Here is a 22,851-nt window from a genome sequence, read left to right as displayed (position 1 = left end):
ATAGATGAAACTGAATGTTCTGCTATCAGCTTAGCTAACTGAATGAAGAAACTCTAGATTTGGCTGTTTCTGGCTGAAGCTGTCTTGCGTCTACAATTCTCTTCCCTTTCCCAGTCCAGTTTCACATGCTTCTTCCAAGAGGTTTTTCCCATCTATTTAAAATTAGATTGGCTCAGTACATGAGTCACTTTCAGTGAATCTTCATCATAAATATAGAATTCTTGTGAATCATCTTACTTTCCTGCAAGGCCGAATTTAGCAAAAGCCTTTTAAATGCATAATAGTTGATTTTCAGTAACTGAATTTTTCCTAGCTCTCCTAGATCCAAAATGACTACAGGTATCACTAGGAATTAACTAGTGGCTACTACTTTTCCTGCATCCTTATGTGGCTCTTTTTTTTACAGTGCATGGGATTTGTAAGTAGAAGAAATGCCATGGCTGAGAGAGAAGGGGCAACCCTCACTGTCCAGCCCCAGGTAACTCGACTCCTAAGCTCCAACCATACCTTGCTACATCAGCTATTAAACTGCCTCAGCAGGAGAGCTATCCCTGCAGTATTACTGCAATGTAGAGGCTGACTGTCTTTTCTCATAGCCTATGATTAAACCTTGAAATTTGTATTCCTAGTCCCGTAAACTTGTACAACGCAACTGACCAGAACAGCAACTCGAGTTGTGTGGGGTTTGGTTGAAGGTCTGAGTCCATCAGAGCTTGTAGAGCTAAGTTAGCATCCAGTTGGTAGGAGGCTACTTTTGCTTCTGCAGTGTGACCCTAGTGAAACTATGGAAATTTATATTTGTTAAGACAGGAGGCAGGCTCAGCACCACCTCTTTAATAAGCTGAGCATGGAGCGATTCTGTGGAATCACTGAGCTCCTTTTTGTGAAATCCCAAAGGAAAAGCCAGTCTTGGCACACAGAGGAGCTCCCTATTGCGCTTGGTGATCCCTGTGAAATAACCTTTCTGTGCAGGTCACTTGAATTTTTCTCTACCCCAGTGGAGTAGAGAGAAAATCTAGTGGAGAGATTTGTTGTTTCCATGATGATACTGTTTATGATCTAAGGTCTTTTCCTGTGTGATGTAAGGGATGGAAAATAGTGTTGATGTTTTTATCCTTGTGTGGAGAAAAAGAAAATGCAGATGCTTTTGTATTTGTTCTCAACCTAGTTTATAACCTAGTTACATTCCAGTTACTCTTTCATCCCATCTGATTTCTGAATTTCTAAAAGCTTTAGTTCTATGATTCAGAGCAACAGCAATTCACTTTATACTATGTGTAATGTGGCTAATTTGTGCCATGCTGGGACAACAGAAAAAAAAAAAGAAAAAACTTTTGAAGTGGAGCAAAGCCTGCCAACTATCTGCAAAATCCTTCTCAATTATATTGGGGAGAGAAGGCAGTGATGCCACTCCCTAAGCATTTGCTTTCTTTTACCCATAGTGCTTCAATGGGCAATGGCAGGCAGGGAGAATGAATTTTCAATCTGGAAAAATATAAGTATGTTTCTGCACCTGAATTAAGAAAACTTTCTTTTTGGAGTAAGAACCTTCTCATGTATCTTGAAAAGCCTCGGCAATGAAATGCACTGGAAATCCTGTGGATATGGTGCAAATGCATTTTCAATTATAGTAGGGCATTTTCTGTGCACTTGGGGATGGATAAGTGTTTGCATAGGCTTTTACCATTTTTAACATTGCAAGCTATCAAATGTGTCTGCAGAGAAATATGAGATTGTGATATAGAATTGCTGTAAGGATATTTATTTTAGCAGCATTTTAAAGAAGAATGGGAGAGAATACAGTGTGCTCTCTTAGCAAGGCCTTGAGTCCCATTTGATCACTGCTAGAAGCACAGAGACCTTTAAAATACTTGTTCTAGCTTTAAAAGCTTGTTTTTATACAGGATATTCAATTTATAGACCGTGCATCAGTTGACAGGAAACCTGTTCACTTAGTAATGCTGATGCTTCTACTTCATTGTGCTGTAGAGATTTCATTCAGCTGTCTTATTCCTTCAGCTATTAGCTTCCAAAGAACAGTCCTGATAGGATTGGATTTGGCTAAATTAGCAGACATAGTCTTTGAACTTTAGCTCATTTCTTGCTGTATTTTGCTCTCTCTTGGGGCTTTCTTCCTGCAGCAGAATGCTTTAATGTTAGATTAACTAGGAAGCAAATTACCTTAGACATGTATTCATTGCCAGGCTCTATGTAATACATTTGAAGGCTGAGCGTGCATGTGTGCTCTCTCTCTCTCTCTCTCTCCCTCCCTCTCTCTCTCCCTCTCTCTCTCTCTCTCTGCAGCAATATTGCTGCAGAGCAAGCTAAATTAATGGTTTGTTACTAGACTACTTCAGATATGCTGCCTTTATAACAACTGCTTTACTGGAGTGGGAGAGAAAGCACATTGAGTTGGTGAGTGATCACACTGGCATATATGGTTTACAGCATATGGAGGCAATCCGTAAGGACCTTGCCCCAGCAGGATTTGCAGTAGAGATCATGAGTGTATCATGAAGGGAGACAAGGGTAAGATCAGGATTTCAGATAGTGCTAGTGTCATTAAGTGCACATTGAAATGGGCTTTGCAGCAGCTCTGCTGACTGCTCCTAGCTGAGGCAGGGCTATTGAAATCCTTTCCTTCCCAGCACTGGCAAGGAAAGGTGCCTCATTCCATATGGAGTGATGAGACTCTGTGCTGGCCAAAGGCTGTCCTTTTTTTTTTTCTTTGCTTGTTTTTAGTGAACCAGAGCTGAAATCTTCTTTGATTAGAATTTGTGCACAATCCTAAGTGTGAGACTTACCCGGATATTCATAGCAGCGGACGTGTGTTTCTGCTAGGAGCTGGATGCGGATGTTTTTAGCCTGGGTTATCTGGTGCCGTTTCCTTAGCAACCGTAGCTGACACTGTTTTACGTATGGACCTTGCCTTACTTGTTCAGATGCCTTCTCTGCAAGCCAGGAGAAAAATGCCAGCTCTTTCTCCATCATTTTCTTCACCAGCTTCCCAAAAGTTTGGGTGGGTGATGGTGTTCTTATCAGAAATTCTAGCTTTTCTATTTGAGGGAAAAGATGAGGTGGGGGAAAGTTTTTGTTGTATCTCTGCGGAGTCTCAGTGAGCTGAGTCTCAATAAATAAAAAACTATGCATCTTAAATATGCTATTAGTTTGTTACCAGAAAATTGGAGCCTAGAATTTGAAATTATGTGTTAATGACAAACCAATGAGAGACCTTTCTCCTGGACACCATGCTTGAGGCACTTTGTGTGAACAAAGGTTGACATGGTGTATACTGTATTACTGATGTACAAGCAAAGTATTAGAGAGCTCACTCACAAACTGGAAAACCTTTCCTTCCACTTTCTCTAAGTACTGTACAAACTGAAAACAAAATCAGCCGTTTCCAAGAGCTTACAGTCTCAAGCAAAGTAGGGCAGGCAGAAATGGGCTGTTGGAACCACAGGAAAAAGATAATGATGGGACGGCTGTTCTGCTATCAGCTGTTGTAAACTCGACAGGTTTGGGAAGTGATTTCTGAAGGAGAAAGGAGTGACTGAGCGGCAGAGATGCACGGAGGTGCAGAGCGGTACCCGCTGCTGCACCGAGAACGAAGCTGCGCAGAGCAGGGACGAACCAGGCTGTCTCTGTGGCTGCACGGCTGTCTGAGTTCTGCCACCCTGAGTAAATGCCGCCTCATTATCAGGGCTGTCTGCCTGCACTGAGGCAGGTATATTTTATAGTTAAATCAACTATTTGACTAGCAGATAAGGGGAGATTTATTACCCTGGCCTCTGGTCCATTACCTTTGTGGTATTTGTTTAATGCACTTCATATTCTACTTGTTTACAGCCTTTGCAGAGCTATAATAATTGTCCTGGCTTGCTCAAACTCTTTTTGCTCCATTTGACTGCATTATTAATTGGAGGGAAAACAACAACAACCACAAAAAAAGGGGTTTTCCTTCTGTTGGAAAAGATATTGAAACTAAACCAAATATATGGTGTTTACTGCATGCTTGATGATTTTGTTATGATGCCAAAAGGGCATCGCTCCAGTAACAAAAGTAATTAAATATAGAGTGCGTTTTAAATGTCTTACTACTTTGAAAAATAAATTGGTAACTACCCAAGCTGAAAACAAACTTTGTCCAGACAATCTCTCCCCCAGTGAAGCTAATGGTGTATTGTTCTGACTGGTTTGATTATTGCTTAAGTGTAGCCATGAAGCTGACAAGTTAAACTCAGCATTGTACAAAATATTCAATACTCACTATGTGTTTGGTTTAAGAGATATGAGAACATTGAATTGCCTTGCAATCATAGTATTGTTTGTAGGATTTGACTGTTCTTGGCCTGACTTATAATTTAAAGATTTTTTTTTTAATTGTTTGAAATTAGGCTTAATAGGCTTTGGTTGGATGTTTCAAGCTGCTTTCTGTGGTTATAGCAGGCTACTGAGGCTTTTGGCTGTCAAGGAAAGGCAGTTTTGTAGATCCCAGTGCCTCTTTGATTTACATCCTTTATTCCTCTTCATTCAGAGATCCCAGTCCTTTCTGTTCAGACTGTTACGGTGGCACAGATGCTCAAATACGTTATCCTCTTGCCTCTCCTCAAAAAGCATTTGGGCTGTGCACAGAGGCTGTTTGCTGAACTTCAGTATCAAAGATGTAATCAAACTATGAACTTGTGTTCTCAGAGCACAAATGCTGTTACCTTTTTTAATGAAAAATTCCAAGTATATGGAGCCATGTTTCATATGAGAATCTTGGCTTTTACTTGAAAAGAGAAGGCTTATAGACTTTGAGTTTATAGAGAACCACCGTGATTTAGAAACAAATCAAAATAAAAAAATCAACCACTTACATAGTGGTTAGTGACATAACAACTTACAAACCAGAAAGCTTTAAAGGAAGCTTAAATTCCTTGTAACGTTGTATTCTTTGAGGGCAGAGCAGCAGTAAAGCTCCTATCTTATTATTTACTTGATACTTTGAGACTGAACTTGTGCTATTTCTTGCCACTTCCAGTTATTAATATTATTTGATTTACCCTCCTCAAAGAAGAGAACCTGTCTGATGAAATTGGAGAACTTGGCTTGCTCAGCCTGTCCTGATTTAATGGCATTAACCATGGGTTTTGTTGTTTCCATTTCCACACCCCTGTTCCATTATGCATATTGCTTTTCTTCTCTTAGTAACCAAAGCAAATTACTGTTCTTTATGGATAATGCTGTATTTAAATATCAAGACTGTAAAAAAAGAAAAGCAAAATCCATGTCATAATCTGTCTCGTAATGAATTTGGAAAGGCAGTACAATTTGACAGTATAAGATGCTTCCTTCTTGGAGAATAAGTCGAGGGAAAATGTTATTCGATACTGCTCTGTATTGGTCAGTGACTCTTCACACTGAAAAGTCTGGCAAATTTTGAGAAACGGAATGGCCCCTGGATCTTTTTACAGTGTGCAGTTTATCTGCAAAACACATTTGTTAATTAAGATTGCACTTCTTGACAAATTTAACAGTCATTTTCCAGCTTTAATTAGGTGTCACTTCAGCTTTGCATAACAGGTGAGTATTCCATCCATTTTGGAGATGGCAAACACTAGGAAAGTGTTGACTGAACCTTGTGGAGCAGATCACTGCGTGCTGAGCCTGAAACTAGTTAAGTTCCAGGGTCTTTGTGAATGGTTATAGGAATAAAATCAAGTATTTTCAGCTGAAAGTCTTGCAAAATGATTTTATTAAAGTGGGCAGTAGAAAGCCAGGAAGCCTTTGACTGTTAATCTGGCTGGTGATCCCTCCTGACCAGGTATTTGGGGTATTAATGGGAGAACTTGCTTGAATTGCAGAAGTAGCTGGGAGTGCTAGTTAGGAATCTGTCTGTTTGCTTATGTAAGGGTTAACATCAAAACATGTTTAGTTTTGGGACTGTTTTCTTTATTGATTTTATGATGACTTGTTATCCCCTTTTGCACAAAGTTAATTCTGTTTGAAAGAGAAGATCTAATTAGGAACCAATGACTGTATGAATCTGGAGCTTGTGTTCTGTGTTTTCTCATTCAGGACCCGAAATCCAAGCAATTATCAGAGTCACCAAACATCACGATTACTTACCACAAGCAATGAAAAATCATGAGTCAGAAATCTTTTTCTTCATGGCCCTAAATCACAAGATTGGATTAAAGTTCAAGACAGTAAAATCAAATCAACTATGAGGAATAGAAATCTATTTCTTAAATGGTGAAATTCTTATCATGTGGCATGCCTCGAGATGGTAAGCTTTTCAGAAGAATATCAAAAATCAGCAATGTGGGAAGCTCACCTTTATTTGTTTTTAAGGTGAGAAAAAAGTTCTTATAGAAACCCTTTCTGTCCCTCCTGTTTAAAGTATAGCGACAAAATACTTGCAGAAATTTGAAAGGCACTGGAAATTGATTAGGAGTTGGACTGTGTTTTTGAAGGTTCTAAATTTCCACAGAACAAGCTGTTCCGATCAGTGTCAGTGGGAGTTGCAGGCGTGCCTCTGAAAATCAGGCTCATTAGGAAGGGAAGCTTTATGATTTGGGTTTTTTTAGACAGTTCTGCCTTGAGGCTTCTAAATACACCATGCTCCTAAGGTCTGATAAAAATTTAAGAGGTCCATTATTTCTGATAAAAATTTAAGAGGTCTTTAGTTCTGTCTTTTTTTTTTTTTAGCTCAGAGAAATGTAACTTTGGTGAAAATAAGTCTAAATAAAAAATGTCCAAGCAAGCATTTTATTATTTAAATGGTCCAAAGAATTAAACCTTGTCATTTTGTATTTTAAAAAATGCAGTTAATTAACTACAGAAATGAAGATCCCTCATGAACCTAATACGAACCTCTCTATATTACTATTCCTGTTAGAACATTTTCAGTAATAAACAAGGCTTATACAATAGTTTAGAAATTCTATCTCATTTCATAAACACATTAGCCCAAAGAGAGTACCAGAGATTATAGTAATTGGAGGAAAGGCAAATATTCATTTTAACACAATTTTAAAAGCTTTTTGATTGCATGCCAAAAGTGAATGCTTTTAAGTAATGAGCAGAGTGTTATAGAGGGAGAAAAAAGTGAATATTAGCTCTGATTTGAAATCTGAAACAACTTGTGAACAGCGTATGTTTTTAGCTTAAGAAAAGAAATATAATCTCTCATGCTTTTTAGAGCACTCTGCTGAACATTTTACTTTAGCCTTGAGCCATCAAATTGTATCATACTCAATTATTTAGAGAAACCTCTATTATTTTGATTTACCCTTAATAGAGTTTAATGGAAACACTTCAATTTTCTGAAGGGTATTGAGATTCTTGTAGCTTAATGGCTAAGATTTTAGAAAACTGCAGTAACCAGCTTCCCACTGTGAAGCTTCCCAGCTAGAGCTATCTTTAGAAGTGAGAATCATCCATTTAGATATCTTTTATCCCAGAAATTTATTGAAAATATAATGTCTGTATCTAGGCTGTGTGGCAGAGTAAAACAAGCAGTCTGAGTCCAGGTCAGCTTACATATTTCACCACAGAGCCTCAGAAATTCTGTTCCCACTAATTGCTGCTGGATAAAAGCCTGCTTCCAAGTGAGAGAGGTACTTTTTCCAGATACTGATCCAGTTGTGGGAGGGCTGATGGAGAGACATAGACAAAGAAAATGGAGCCAGACTCTTCTGAGTGGGGCCTAGTGAAAGAGCAAGAGTCAATGGAAACAATTTGAACTGCAGACAGGCCACAGTTAGATATTTATGAAGGTAACAGATCTGTAGCTTAGACCATGCGGATTGTGTTAGGTAAATAAGGGGACCAGAGTTAATAGCTTCTAACGTATGGATTGTGGGGATAGTTCACAGCGTATATGAGTACGTGCATCTTCCCTTTTCAGTAGGCGTCTCTCAATGAATTGTGTTGCTATAGCTTGGTGACAGGTTTGGTTTCAAGTTGGGCAGATAGGTAAAACAACAACAGCTGGAGATGCTGAACATCTGATTGCTTGTCTTTATCTCTCTGCTTAGCACCCATCCAGTCTCATCCCTAGAACTCTCTTATTCCACACTGCATTAAGCCAAGTCCATAGTCTTCCAGCCAAGAGGCAAAAAACGAGAAAACTAAGGCTGTGCCTCTGGCCCTGCAAGAAGTAACCTTTTGGAAATTATATAAACGTGGCATTTTTCTAAACTTGTAGGGTGATTATTTGGACTATAAATCAATAACCATATCTGCATTTAATTAAATGCAGCAGTGGATACCACAGGGGATGTTCTTCAAAACTGATTGGAATTAATGAGTTTTTAGATGACTGCTGTCAGCTGAGTGATACAAGGGAATTACCTGAAGTGGTTAAACTAAGAGTTTCATTAGCTGTATTGATTCACTCGAAGTGCAGTCTGGACATAATGAAGGTCTGTATCTTTTTGTGGGCAGTTGTTGTAAATATATATTTTTGTGACTTGTGACTGGATCATATTGTACTATGCTTGAAAAGTCTGCAATAGTTAGTTGTGTGCGGGTGTGCAGACAAATGAATAAAAAAGTCTGTACATGTGTGTACCCATGAGATTACAGGTTGAAATCTCTGTGATATTACCTATTCCTCCAGAAACAGCAAAATCTTCATCTTTTTATTTTTCCATTACTTTTATTTTTCCATGGAGTACAAATTCTACAAAGAGATTTTTTTTCCTTTCCTTTAAAATAAAAAACTTAATTTTCCTGATGCCAAGGTTCTTCAAAATGTATGACTTGAAATGTTCTTCCTCTTGTCGTCTTAGGCAATAATCTGAACTCTTATTTTCCCAAGCCTGTTCCTCCAGAGAGATTATGCATTTTTGGTTTCTGAAAAATAAAAAGTGTCTTTGCATAAGCTTGATTTCCTGCCCCCTCCCCTAAAAAGATTTTTTATATATATGTGTGTGTGTGTGTGTGTATGTATGTATATATGTGTCATAGTGGTTGGGTTTTCTGATTGTGCCTCTGAATGTACCTATAAGACATAATCTGTATTGGTTTCCACTGGTTGAAAATATATGTTTATGCACAGCTGCTACTACAGTTTTATAGTTTTAACTGAATATATGCTTCTCTCTGCTTGAAAGCTAATTCAGATTGTCAGGTGTGAATTTAAAGCTCCTTTGGAACTCAATTAGTCCTCTGAAATAAATGCCTTGTATAGAGGAGCCCTAAAAGAAAACTGAGAGATAGACAACACTGTTAGTCTCAATCTATGGGCGATGGTGAGGAGAATGAAGCGACTTGAAGGTCCCAAAAGTAGTGACTGGGACTAGAACATGATCAGAGACCTCGGGACAGAGTACAGGTAGCCCTGGCCGTGGTGCATTAACCTCTCTTGTTGAACGAGTGTTTTGGGAGGTGGCAATCAAGTGGCTAATTCCAGTCGCTTCTCCTTCCAGGTAGCTGCGTCTTGGTGTCACACCAAGCTCTTGGGAGAGAAATGTCACAGTGGAATAATTAAATACTGGGGGACAGTCACTGTGGGATTTGTCCTCCATGGCAGCTGCCACATTTATTAATAATTAAAACTGGACCTGTTGTGCTTTACACTAAGTTTGTTTCATTAATATTTTATTGTCTTAGAGAAAGGAAAAAAAAAGTGTTATGGGAGAGAGCCTGTTTCCTTAGCAACAGCAATGCACTTCTTTGCAGTTATTTTTAAAGGCAGGTTGCTTCATTTATGATTTGGGACCAATTATTACTGTGTTGCTTCAGGCATCCGGAATGCTGCTTTTATTTTTCCCCTTTCCTTTATTTTTAATTGAAAGAGAGAGCCAAGCACTGGCGGGTTTAAGAGGTTTCGTGGTGGTTGCTAGCCAGGATCTAGGCCTGTGCCGTGCGGAACATCCCTGTGCTGTCATCGCTCTGTTCTTCCCGTGCTGCTCCTCCCGGCCTCGCCAAACCCCGTGGGCAGCCACACAGCGCTCGCCCCCGCTGCCGCTGTGCTAGCACATGCACAGATGCTCCTTCTTCCTTGGAGCAGGAGCAGCCCAGCTGGCAGAGCTGCCATCAGCGCTGGGCTCCGCTCCTCTCAGACCAATGCCTGCAAACAGGCATTGCCTTTGCCACCTACGGGTGCCCTTTCGTTGCAGCAGATGCTCCCTGGTATCAGCTGGTTGCTAAGAGGGGGGAAGTTGGGATGTGCGTGTTTTTCCCAGTGCTGCTTCCAGGGAATGTTGTTGCCAACATGCTTTTGCACACAATATGGGTGTAAAGCAAGGGGGTGGTTGTCTTCTGAGTCAGTAGTTCTGGTTGGCGAATATCCCAGTGTGGGAGTGAGTGTCAGACTTACTGCCCCATGGCCTTGCTTGATGCAGTCAAGCTCATGTCCTAGAGATAAAGAGCAAGTCTGCAAAAGCAGAGACCGTTTGCAGCGTTCCTTTGTTGCTATACAATATTCGAGTTGGTTTTTGGTTTTCTCTTCCTGGACTAGGAGTCCCTTTGGTTTGGCCATGCACAGGGCCACTCTGTGAAGAGCAGTAAGAAGCGCTGAGGCAGTTGTTCCAGGGGAGCTCAGAGCTAGCTCCAGCAAGGCATAAAAGCAGGCATGAGGATGGAGGGGGAGATTGTTGCAATCTCTGTTTCACAGAGTCTCAATTCAGGCTATAGAATTGCAGGATTTGTGTTTCTTCACTCAGATTATTCATATGTCAATAAAAATTGTTAAAAATGAACAATCCAAAAATCCCCAAACCATCAGTAATGAACTCTGCTCTTACTCTGCTGTTTTATAGGAAAACTGATCCTTTCTGTACAAAGTCTGTCTTCTCTTAGATTTTATCCAATGATACTTAGCTTAAAAACATATCTTGCTTCACAGTTGAAAACAAAATAATGGTATAGTTATCTTGCAACATGTTTCCTTTTTTAAATTTTCTTTTTGGGCTGTTTTTTATACTCTACAAGCGATTGTGCTTCCAGAGCATGCATTGGAGATACGTTATCAGGAAGCCAGAGACTTCTTTCAGAGTGATAAGTCAAAAAATGTGAAGTTGGTAATGCGTCACAAATACTCCTCTTAATGATTTTGTTCATTCGACAGGTAGTCCTTCAGTCGCAGAATAAAGAAGTAGAGCAACAGTACTGAAAATGAAGGGGGTGTTTTTGCTGTAGCTGCTCAGTGCTACAGATCCTGTGATTTCCCCAGACTGCGGTAGATTCTCCCCCAGCTAAATGCAGGAGATGTTTTTATGTGCCATTAAGTCCTGCCTGGGAATGAGTTAGGCTTCAAGGACCAAGCGGGGAAGATAGCTGTGCTTCAGCCAGAAGCTGCCATGGGATTGGAGGCCAATAAGTACAATGAGGAGGTGGGAGTCTTTAGGAGATGCTCAGGACCTGACAGGATTGTGCAGCAAAATACTGCCTTTCCTATTAGCTGATAAAAGTTAAGAGGGTTGCAGTGTATGTCAGAGCAGATGGAAAGCCATTTGTTCCTTGTGATGAAAATTTAATGTGGCAATGTTAACTGCAGTTTACCACAGGAGTGCCCGCTATCATTTAACACAGGAGCGCCTTGCTCACGCTGAGCTCAGCCTCTGTGCTGAGTGCCCGGCCTGAATCTGCGTCGCTGGGAGCGCACGCCCTGCCAACGATGTTTTGTCTTGTTTTCTTGGAGTGGATAGGTCTGTTCCTCTTCATACCTTTTTAATGGACAGTGTTGACTGGATGCGTCATCTGCAATCTAGATTTAAAAACTGGTAGATGGGGAAGGCTTGATTTTATTTTATTTTCATGCCATGATACTTATCCTATTTCTTTCTTCTGCAGCATGTAAACATGAAAACTTGTTAGATATCTGCTACATGGTCTTGCAAGACTGAAATAAACAATTGTGGTCTTCATAGTTTATTGTGTTGCTGGTGACCTGCAGAGTACAGTACAGTAAGATGAACAGTACAGTAAAATGAACCCCTTGGGCAGATAGGCTGCAGCTCTGTTCCCTCCTAGACTGTAGTGTTATTGACTTTTCTTATCACTTTTGAAGCCTTTTCATGTTGCTACCCAAAACTAGAGTGATGGGCTAGGCTGATGTTGGAAGGTGAGCTTATCTTACCAAGTTTTGCGGCTTTATTGTCTTGCAGTGATCTCTAGGGCTTTGGAGAGTGGATTATCTTTTCAAATATAATTATTCTGTTTCCTGTTTGTTATCCAGTAGCCTCTATAGTCTTTGTCTAGCAAATGTCCTAATTATTCATACATCTTTGATATTCATAAATGATTGCCGAGTAACTTCACATCCATCACATGTGATGTCATCTTTTCCTGAAGACCGTTCTGCAGCATCTTATGAGGCACCAGACCAAGAGATGTCTGAATCGCAACCAATCCTTTAGAATGCTGATAGTCAGTAGCATTTTCTTCTTGAGAATGATGCTTCCTGCTTCTTGTCCAGACTCTACATCCAACCATGCCAAGATGCACAATCACTGGCTACATGGGACTTCAGTTTTTGGTTTATTTATGAACTGACATTGACTGCAAATTTCAAAGTTCTCTGTTGCAGATTAGGCACATACCTGTATTCATCTGATCTTGAGACCTGGTCTCTCTTGTCTTTCCCTCTTCTCTGTTTCCAGACCCGATCAGTGGGTGTCAATGCAAGTCATTCATCAAAGAGAAGACTGAAGAGCATTGCCCATAACTTTATCCCCTTCCCTGTTTTGCAGGTGTAGTGGAAGCGTGTCTGCTGCACATGCTGAAACGCAGGGCTGCCGGCTTCCTGCGGACAGACAAGGTAGCTGCGCTGTTCACCAAAATTGGCAAGACGTATGCAATAGCTGGAGACATATGCAAGAAAGTGCAGGAACTGCAGCAGCAGGTAGAAAGCAGGTAGGTGAGGCTGAGGTCTGCTTATCAGCAAAATTCGTACAATGTGTGTGCAATGTGGAAGGGATACAGAGACTCTTTGGAAAATGGATAGTATTTTTAGCTGAGTTTTTAAAAATTCTGACTGTCAGTCAAAATTAGTCATTTAGTCAATTAGTCAGTGTCAGTCTGTCAGAGACTGAAAGGAAGAACAACTCTGTGACCGATTCCATCAAGCTGACAGTTAGCTGAAGTCAAGGATATGAGACCACTAAAGGCCCAGATTTCTTGCTAGAATTGAGCAGGGCAAGTAAAAACTTCTCATGTGGTTTTGCCTCTATATAAGACACAATTAAACACATTTGAGTTCCTCTGATGTTAGTGTTAGTAGGAAATAATGTTAGTAAGAAAAAGCAAAGCAGAGCACAAATGCATTTTCTGTGGCCTGGTGTTGGCAAGAAGCTTTTCATAGCATTTGTACCTTTCAGTCAGCTATAGTAAGGAAAGCAGCATGTCTGTCATATCTGAATTCTTCAGATTCTGTCCAGCCTGGAAAGTATTCAGCATGTTACCAGGACACAGGGAAAATGCCTTACACATTTCACTGGTGTAGGCATGGGAGAGAGGCCCCCATGAGCAGGTTTCATTGGACTCCTGGGGTCAAGTGGATTTGCTTGGCAGCGGATAACTCCAAAGAAACATAGTATAAAGAGCACCTTGCTCAACAGCCCCTGCATTCTTGTTTACAGCCGCACTTGGCAAGTAATTCTGATTTTTATAGTCAGCTTACTGTCCTGTCACTAAAAGGCAGTGTTAATCTCTCCATATCTGAATTGGGCTTATTACTGTGCTGGCTTATACTGTAGGAACAGGCAGGGGGTCTTGGCTGTAAGCAAGCCCCCAGCTGGCTTTGAATGCTCAATTACTGTAGTTCTGTTTTCTCAGCTTGATATTGCTTGTCTCTTAGCTGTCTTGTTTTCATCCTGTAGGTGGTGAGAGATAGGATTTCACTGCCAAACAGTAGCACAAAATGTGCTATAGATACACACGGTGTTTTATAGGAGAGAGTCAGGCAATGGGCTTGTGCCCAAGGATTGTCTGATGATTGTGTAACAGGAGCTCCCTGGAACAGCTCTACCTGTGTCATCATAATTTCCACTCTGTGCTTTGCTGTTGGTGGAAATATCTCATGTTGGAGCAGCTGTGTTCCCTCCGAGGCTATGGCTAGCTTCAGTTCTAAGGTACAAGAGAAAGCTGGGAGATGAGAATCTTCTTGCCATCCTCCCTGAATGTTTCTCAGCTAAGTGTAAAGATTTATTTGATGAGAAGCTTTATCTCTTCCAATGGAACCTATTTGCAGTCTGCAGAAGACTGCATTTTCCTCTGTTTTTGTTCTTTTGGGGTCCATGGTCAGAGATGGATTTTTTTTTGCCTATTCATTTCAATCTACAGTAGCTCAGAGTTTGAAAGAAGCTCAGATGTTGGGTTTTCAGATGCCAGATGCATGTGATGTATTCAAACATCTCTCCATGCAGTGTTTTACTGGAGGAGTTCCTGTGAGGAGAGAGTCTGAACTCTGACCCTTTATGTCCTTTTGCAGGAAAAATCAGACAAATGGGCAAGAATCCCTCAAGAGACAGGGATCAACTACAAGCAAAACACCTGTCCTTACACCTCAGGCTATCAAACACATATGGGTCCGGACAGCTTTGATTGAGAAAGTCCTCGACAAAATTGTGCAGTATATTGTTGATAACTGCAGGTAAGGAAAGAGTAAAGAGCACGGAGAACTGATGGACAAATGTGTTCAGGTTTGTGACTTTCCACCTTCTGTAAGAGATAAAGAAGAATCAGAGAGCATGCGTGCTGGGGACAATTTCACATAAGAAGGGAAAGGTTAAAATCCTGAAGTTTGGTTTGGGCTGGTTACAGAAAAGTACTTTGTAATCCAGTGACATAGCGTCTTCCAGTGCTGCAAGTAGTGCTCCTCTTATTAAGTGTTCTGCACTAGAGGACATGTTTTGGCTGTGCAAAGCCCATGGCTCTGAACAGGGAAGACAGTTCAGGCAGAGGAGCTTATTCCCACAGAGTTTTCTAGAGATATCTATTCCAGAGATATCTAGCCCAAATTGTTTAAAGGGCCTAATGTAGAAGAGACAGTAAGGATGGATGTGTCCCATATATACAGTTAATGAAGGCATTTCAGCCCAGTGTATCAGCTCATACATGGATACAAGGATGTTAAATTTTGTTTCCACATAATTCAGCTGGAAATGTGACGAGAGCTAGGTCTTCATTACTGTGCATTCACTACTGTGAGTTACTGTGCATTCATTACTAATTGTAGTTGTCCGATTTGAGATGCTAACTTCCACCTAATGACATGTAGCACTTCAAATGGCCTGTTCTCGTGCCTCTCTGTGACATTACTGCTTCAATGCTGCATGTTTTAAGTCCTCCAGCCCTTCTGTTCTTTAGGAAAAGAAAATTTAGAGTTTGAGCCCCATCTAGTGGAAGAGACAGCAGAGGATAATGACAGTTCAAGAAATCAGAGTGCTTAATTTTGGACTCCGTGATTTTTTTTAAGTCAGCTTTGCTGGCTGTGATGGGAAGGCTTTGAGGACATAGCAAGAGGTATTGTTTGTAGGATTTCATTGTTTTTGACAATGTTTCAAGAATATTCTTTACAAATGGAAGAGATGTTTAAAAAACTATGGACCTCTTGGTCTCTAGGGAAAACTGGCAAAATTGCTTGCAGAGATTTATTGTTTGTCTTTTTATTGCATTAGTGCCCAAAGCCCCAGATCGAATATAGTGGGTAAATACATATAGCAAAAGGCAAGCTCCTGCTTCTGAAGAGCTTATTGTCAAAAATAGGTGAGACAGAATGAGATAAAATGACTTGTCTGGGATGACACAGTTCGTCAGGGCAGAAAATGGATCAAGAGTAGGGTATTTTAGTAAGTATAGAAGTCTGGATTGTAGGTTTGTTGAACTAATTGTGGTGAAGAGCCACAAAGACGATTGCGTTCTGTGCAAATGCGGCACAGAATTTCTTCTTCGGAGATCAGTACATGAGCTAGGCAAGCTCCATTAAAAAATACTTGCAGAAGAGATGCATGCATTGGTGAAGTCCAGGTCATCCTATCAACGTTTTTTTCTCTACCAATCAAGTTCAGGAGCTTTTAAAAACTACAACTAGTGATCTTAACTGGGCTCTAATATTTTATTCCTAGTAAATATTATGAAAAAGAAGCTTTACTGGCAGACCCTGTTTGTGGCCCAATACTTGCTTCCCTCTTGGGTAAGTTCTTGCAGTGTTACTTTTTGTTATGGTGAAGAAATCATTTCGTGAAATGTTTTGTGGTAGGGCAGTATTATTAAGGGTGACTTTTAGCTCTATATCAAATAATTTGACTATGGTAATAGAGCAATTTTTGTGTGTGTGGGGGTTCTTTCTTACAAACAGAGATTAGTGATTTGTTTTTATTATCAATTATTAGTTAGATCAGAGAATAGAATGTAATTTCTTTTTCAGAACGCTTGCTAGCTGTGATGTTCAGAACAGCAGGTTGGAACTACTAGTAATACTCACTACTAACTACTAGTAAATCTCACTTTCAGTAGTTGACTGGCAGGATAGGAGTAAATATGTGTGTGAACAGACTTGCAAGGTTTCTTTCTCGGACTCTTTTCTTAGTTGGACCATGTGCACTGGAGTACACCAAGCTAAAAACAACTGATCACTACTGGACAGACCCTTCAGCAGATGAGCTTGTTCAGCGACACCGGATTCATGGAGTTCATGGCCGTCAAGATTCTCCTTCAAAGCGCCCAGCCCTGGGAGTAGGTATTTGCTGTGTAGCTATTTCTTAGTTACAGGTGCAGATTGACAATGGAGACACCCTTGAAGGGAGGAGATCAGAATTTAGGGCATCATTTCTTTTTTCTTCTGTAATGTGTCCTTGGCACAGATTAGAAGTCCACTTAGACCCAGACATCCTCTTAGTTCTATTCAGAAAAGCTTGACATCCAGGACTGAATTCTGTGTCTTTTGACATTGGTGCACTGACTAGATAGTGCACAAAAAATTATGGGCTGCCTCAGCCAGAAGTAAAGAAGAGCCCAAGTAATTTTTCGGCAAGGAGTTTTGGCGTCAGAAATGTGGACTACTATGAAGATTGGTCTAAATGAAACTATTCCTGTTTTATTGTCTTACTGGTACTGTCATTGTAGTCCTACCTGATCTGATTTGTGTATGTGTCTCTGTGCTAGATCCGGAAAAGACATTCAAGTGGGAGCACATCGGAGGATCGCTTTGCTGCTTCAGCAAGAGAATATGTGGAGTCTTTACACCAGAATTCCCGGACGCACCTCTTATATGGGAAGAACAATGTGTTGGTCCAGCCGGTAAGGCTGATGACAAGAGGAGGGAAAGAGAAGAAGCTTTGTGTGCATTTGAGTCACCTTGATTTTCTGTGTTGTTTTTGTGAACAGAAAGATGACTTGGAGGCAATTCCTGGGTACCTCTCCCTTCATCAGTCAGCAGACAGTTTGACATTAAAATGGACTCCCAATCAGCTGATGAATGGAACCCTTGGAGATTCAGAGCTGGAGAGAAGGTAGCCATTCCCATTTCAGGAAAAGATGGGAAGCATTTTCAGTGATATTTCTTGTGTCCTTGGCAATATGTCCTAAGTGTAAAAGAGTGATTTAACTGAAGGATTTCTGAATAATACAGAAGTTGGCGTCAGGCAGTTTGGGTTCTCTTCCTGTTTTACCATGGATGAAGTGACTTTCCCAGGTCCTCTAATGCATTTTTTGTTAAAATGACAGAAGAGGAAGTGCAGGTATAACCAAGACCCAGATTGTAGTCCCTCAGTGGAATTTGTATACATAATCACTGGAATTGAGGGAATAAATTAGGAGCCTACCAGGACCTCTGGATCTTAGCTATTGGGATAGAACTTCGTCTGTATTCTTTTTACAAAACTTTAATGAAGCCCTCGGCCCTTTAATTTATTGAATCCCGTCAGTGTTGTTCTCAGAAGGGTTTAGAACTGTTACCAGTTTATCTGTGTAAGCTAGGGCACCGTAGGATTTACATGTGTTGTCCATAAATCATGTGTGGAAGAGAGGACCTGGGCAGCCACATTCAGTTCATCCCAGCTACAAGGCCATCACAAATTCCCCAGCCAGAGCATTTTAGTATTAGCCAAAACATTGTTTTAACCTGGATGGGGAGGGTGAAAGTAGGGAGCGGGATGGGAGAGAGAAAGAGAATATGAGAAGACCAGTGCCAGCTGTATCCACTGTGGAAAACTAGTTTCTTTGCCTTTTACTTCACTATTAGTTTCCCTTAATTGGCCAAATATAATAAGTTATTACTAACTTGGTGGAGTCTTTCTACTGGTTGTTTGAAATCACAAGCCCTCCTGAATGTGGGAAAAAATGTCTTAAGCACTTTTTTTCCTTCCCTATTAGTGTGTACTGGGACTACGCATTAATAGTGCCACTCAGCCAGATCGTCTGCATTCACTGCCATCAACAACGTAAGCACAAACCTTCTTCTCATGGGGGACATCGACCCTCCACTGCAGCAGACTCTTGCCCTGCTCATATGGTGCAAATTGGGGGTGCTCAGGGGCTCTGAAAAATTAGGTCTCTTGAGTTCTGACTAGCTCATTCTGCTTAACATAGGGAGAGGGATCTGGAGCAAAACATCTCTGTCTCACCACAAATCAAAATCTTTACCTTCCCCCGGACACTTTGTGTCTGTCCAGAATTTCACTGACTGGACAGATGTGTCACCATCCCGCTTTACAGCCTTTCCTTAGAGAAAGGAGAATTAGAGGACAAGTGTGTAACATAACAGCCTTTGCTCTACTTCATTGAAGAGACTGTTTCAGAAACAGGTGCCAGACATGCACACAACATGATTTTTGTTGTTTGCCCAAGACAACAGACACTTGGTGGTCTTGCCACAGCACCTCGCTACAGACTGGAACTGACACAACCATGCAATGGAACACATTCTTCCTTTTACCCAGATGGCTGTAGATGGCAGAGGGGTATAAAGATCACAGGTAAAACTTTCAAAAGCACTCTGGTGAGTTATGTTCTTCATTCACTTTGGAAAAGGCAATTAAGAACCTAATACACTTACGTGCTTTTGAAAATTGCACTCGTGATGTATATTATTACGCTTAGAAGTACATTCAGAGCCCACAGTGTGTTTGCTTATTTGTGCCTGCTTTTTATTGCCCCTGAAGGTGGATGAAAACAATTTACAACAGGGAATGTGAAATGTGACTTCTTGATTCTTACAAGAACAAAGCTGACTGCCTCTGGCTATATTAATTAGATTAGGTTTATTCTGAATTGTGCATTATCTATCAACTTTTGCCATATGCCAAAGACTTGGTGTACTTACTACTTTATTATTTATTACATTAAAGTTCATAATCACGTTAAATGTTTCTACGTTAGGCCTGTCATAGTTTGTTCATATCTGAGCCTTCCTAAGGCTAAAAGGACTGAGGTCATCGCTAGATTGCCCTGTAATTTATAAGGTTGTTTATATCTGCTTAGAGGCAGTCACAAATAAAACTTAATTCAGAAGGTAAAAGCAATAAATAGACATTCTGATGTAACAGTGTGGGCTCTGCTTGTCATTTTTTTCAGCAGAAAGCAGAGGGACATTAGTCTTGGTGAGTCAGGATGGAACTCAGAGACCTCCACTGCACTTCCCACAAGGAGGTCACCTTCTCGCATTCCTCTCCTGCCTGGAAAATGGCCTCCTGCCTCGCGGACAGCTGGAACCACCACTCTGGTCCCAACAGGGCAAGGTACTGCCTTTTCTGATGAGCTGCTTCGAGTAGGGCTTACCTTAATGTCCTAGGGGAACGGTATTCTGCCACACACAGCTGGAAATTGAGATAGAATAAAAATTAACTCTATTTAGTCCAACTTGATTGTTTTAAAGATAGTCCATAGAAGTTGTTTATAATCTTATTGTTGCATTCAGCTATAAACTGGAATCATTCTATTCTATCAAAATATGCATGCAAATGATGGGAATTGAGCCTCAAATAGCCTCAAATACATGTATCGGAGACTTGGGTTATTAAAGGAACTGGCGCCAAATTGCCATGGATTACAAGAAAAAGTTGTGATTGAGATATATAGAAAAAATAGGTTAAGTATACCTAAACCACCTTGCATATCTGATGCTATTGGATGTGCTGGCTTCCTGTTACTGATTCCTTCCCTCCTTTCCTCCTCTAGCATTGAAAGTTTAGTTTTAAGACTTTAAGATGCAAAAGGTCTAAAGCCCTTTGTTTGTTTTGTTTTATTTCTGTTATTCTGTGGTAGCTGAATGCATGAGATTATTATTTTCTGTAGGGTAAAGTATTTCCAAAGCTTCGGAAACGGAACAGCAACAGATCGGTGGACCTAGAGGAAGTGCCAGTTGAAGACAGTGCTACAGACTATGTGTTCAGAATTATCTATCCAGGACACAAGCATGATAACAGTAAGTGCTTTAGTAATATCCTGGGAAATAACAAGATAACAGACAAGCTAGGTTTTTGTAGAAAAAAATCTACCATAGAATTTCATTGTTGGAAAATTGTGATCAACAGGTAAGGCTTATTGTAGGTTTCCTAAATGCAGTTAAACTTGCTCTCTTAATGGACATGGAGTGGAGGATGGAATCTTATTTACATTTCCTCTGTGTTTCACAGAGGAAATTTTCAAAATACTCCCCTGGGCTTGCAAACTGAGACCAAAAGCACAAAGATTGTGTTTGACTAGCCAAGAGCAGTTTTGCTCATGAGTGAGGATAGTTTTTATTGACCATGCTGCTTGCTCGTAATGATGCTTTCACAAACAAACAATCAAACAACATAAACTGAACTCTTAAAGTATCTCAAGAACTCCCTGGGCTGAGTTTTCTTGGCTTGGAAAAAAGAACTTAACAATGGATGAATGAAGCCCTTCCCAGGGAACTAAATGAATTCCAAGTACCAAACCACCTCATGTCATCAGTGATTAGAAATTCTTCACATGCAAGAAGGCAATTGAGCTAGTCTTCCAACAGCATGTTCAGTTTTATTCCCCTTGACAAATTAGCAATTAAGAATTTACCAGGCAGACTGAGCCCTAAAGTTTACAAGGGGATTTGGCTTTATTGTTCATAGTGAGACTTAGTTCAGCTGAAAGAGCAGAAATCTCAGCTAAACCCTCCTTCCTCCAGGGACTGAACCACAGTGTGGCCGTGTTTGATTAGGGCCTCTGAGCTTGCCCAGGTAAGTTCTCGTGCACACACACATACCCCAGCAGAAGCTTGTTTGCCATGTGCCACATGGGGACCACACATTCTGTGGGTGCCATCAGCACAGCCCTTGCTGGTGAGTGCAAGATCTAGAGATCTAGCTGTCTTCTACCTCGTGCTTCCTTAGAGGTAGACCTGTCCCGTGCGTGTTTACAGCGCCAGACAGAGCTGGGGACCAGACTGTTTCCTATCTGGCACAGGCATCAGAGTGGAAAACGGGACACAAGCACTGATTTGAACATGATGAAAGAGGGAAGATGGGTGGAGCTATATGAACTTCTATGAAGTTTTACTAAAAAGCATATTCACTTACTGCAGGCTGGCACTGGGACTTTTCTCCCTTGTCAGGATGTGACCTTTGTGCACTGGGAAGACAGCCAGGCACAGTCAAAAGCTGGCCTGTGTTTGGTGGAGCATGTTTTTCTGTAAAAAACCTCTTCTTTCCTACCCACTCGCACAGGAGCTTGTGCCCTCAAGAAGAGGGTAGGATTCAACTCCATTTGTCTTTGCTGAACATGTCCATTTGAGCTTTCCTGCAGAACCAGGTTCTCTCTTCTTATGCTCCTCTTTCACTATTTTCTTTGAGCAGTAACTATTAACTACCACCACTTAGCTGCCAGCCGCTCTGCCTCTGTTGACGATGACGAGGAGGAGGAAGATAAGCTGCACGCAATGCTATCAATGATCTGCTCTCGGAACCTCACAGCTCCTAATAGGATGAAAGGTTTTTATCCTCCTCCCGCTGTGTCCCAGAGCTCTGTTGCAGCTCGTTCCACTACTGCATACAACAGTGTTGGCATTATTAGAGGGCAGAGCATTCCGCTTACCCCATGAGATGAGGGGACCTGCTCAAATGTGCAGAGGGGCTGGGAATATGTGTGCAACACACAGGGAATGGGAACAGCAGCACCTTCCCTCTCCTTTGAGTGTCTGTGCTGCTGAACAAACCAACATCTCCTACCAGATGCTTCCTGTCCCCCACTCATAAACTGAGGATACTAGATCATGTTCACAAAGGAGAGTGATTGTAAAAGGCCTTTGTATTCTTCCTCCATGAGTTACGTGTGCACTGTAATACACAGAACAAGCAGCCTTGTATCAGAAAAGGTCAGGGGCGCTTTGGGTGTTATGTGAGTGCAGGGATGGTGCAAGTGTGCACGCTCCCACACCCCAGACAGCTCTGCAAGAGACTAGTGAAGTGAGGAGAAACTGGTATGGAGGTCAGTGTTAGGTGCTTTCATTGCACCTCATAGGTTACAGGGGTTATAGGTTAACATAGGTTACATTCATAGGTTACAGGGGTTGCAGGTGATCAGCTGAAAGATTTTCTGTTGCCTAAAGATTCTCATTCTTTTCTTTAGAAAGCCATTCATAACAGAGGTATTACATTGCCCCTCTCAAGCCAATTACTTGCAAGCATTCTAATAGTGTAGTTGTGGAGACTGTTAAATCCTTCCTTCCTCAAAGGCTGCTGAATAGTATATAAAATAATCCATCAAACAGAGTAAAATCCTCCTTGATTCTCATATGGATTATAACAGGAAAGGAGGAGGTCTAACACTGCCATGTATACAAGTATGAGACTAATGCTGTGATCTAAAACATACTGAACACAATTTAGTCAGTAATGTAAATGCAAAATCATCCTACTAGAGCAGCTGTCAGATATCTGGCTTTCTTTTATCTTA

At 41.0% G+C, this 22,851-nt stretch overlaps 1 protein-coding gene across 5 annotated transcripts in view; it reads left to right on the top strand.

Annotated features, from left to right (window-relative positions):
• Nucleotides 1–22,851, top strand: part of SGSM2 (small G protein signaling modulator 2) — a 44,843-nt gene that overhangs the window by 8,177 nt on the left and 13,815 nt on the right. For 3 of the 5 annotated variants that reach the window (XM_026047840.1, XM_026047839.1, XM_026047837.1), the window contains exons 3-11: nt 12,690–12,852; nt 14,429–14,590; nt 16,065–16,132; nt 16,529–16,674; nt 17,104–17,238; nt 17,326–17,450; nt 18,313–18,380; nt 19,513–19,676; nt 20,233–20,362. In XM_026047840.1, coding sequence (XP_025903625.1) covers nt 12,690–12,852; nt 14,429–14,590; nt 16,065–16,132; nt 16,529–16,674; nt 17,104–17,238; nt 17,326–17,450; nt 18,313–18,380; nt 19,513–19,676; nt 20,233–20,362 — 1,161 coding nt within the window. Of the gene's footprint in view, nt 1–12,689; nt 12,853–14,428; nt 14,591–16,064; nt 16,133–16,528; nt 16,675–17,103; nt 17,239–17,325; nt 17,451–18,312; nt 18,381–19,512; nt 19,677–20,232; nt 20,363–21,752; nt 21,888–22,851 lie in introns of all 5 variants that reach the window. The other 2 variants (XM_026047841.1, XM_026047838.1) reach the window with 2 other exon arrangements.

This window comes from Nothoprocta perdicaria, unplaced genomic scaffold (assembly GCF_003342845.1).
Source record: "Nothoprocta perdicaria isolate Ctin4 unplaced genomic scaffold, notPer1 scaffold_50, whole genome shotgun sequence".
Classification (NCBI taxonomy): domain Eukaryota; kingdom Metazoa; phylum Chordata; class Aves; order Tinamiformes; family Tinamidae; genus Nothoprocta; species Nothoprocta perdicaria.
Note: the sequence above shows the minus strand (reverse complement) of the source record. Positions and strands in the feature narration are given on the sequence as shown.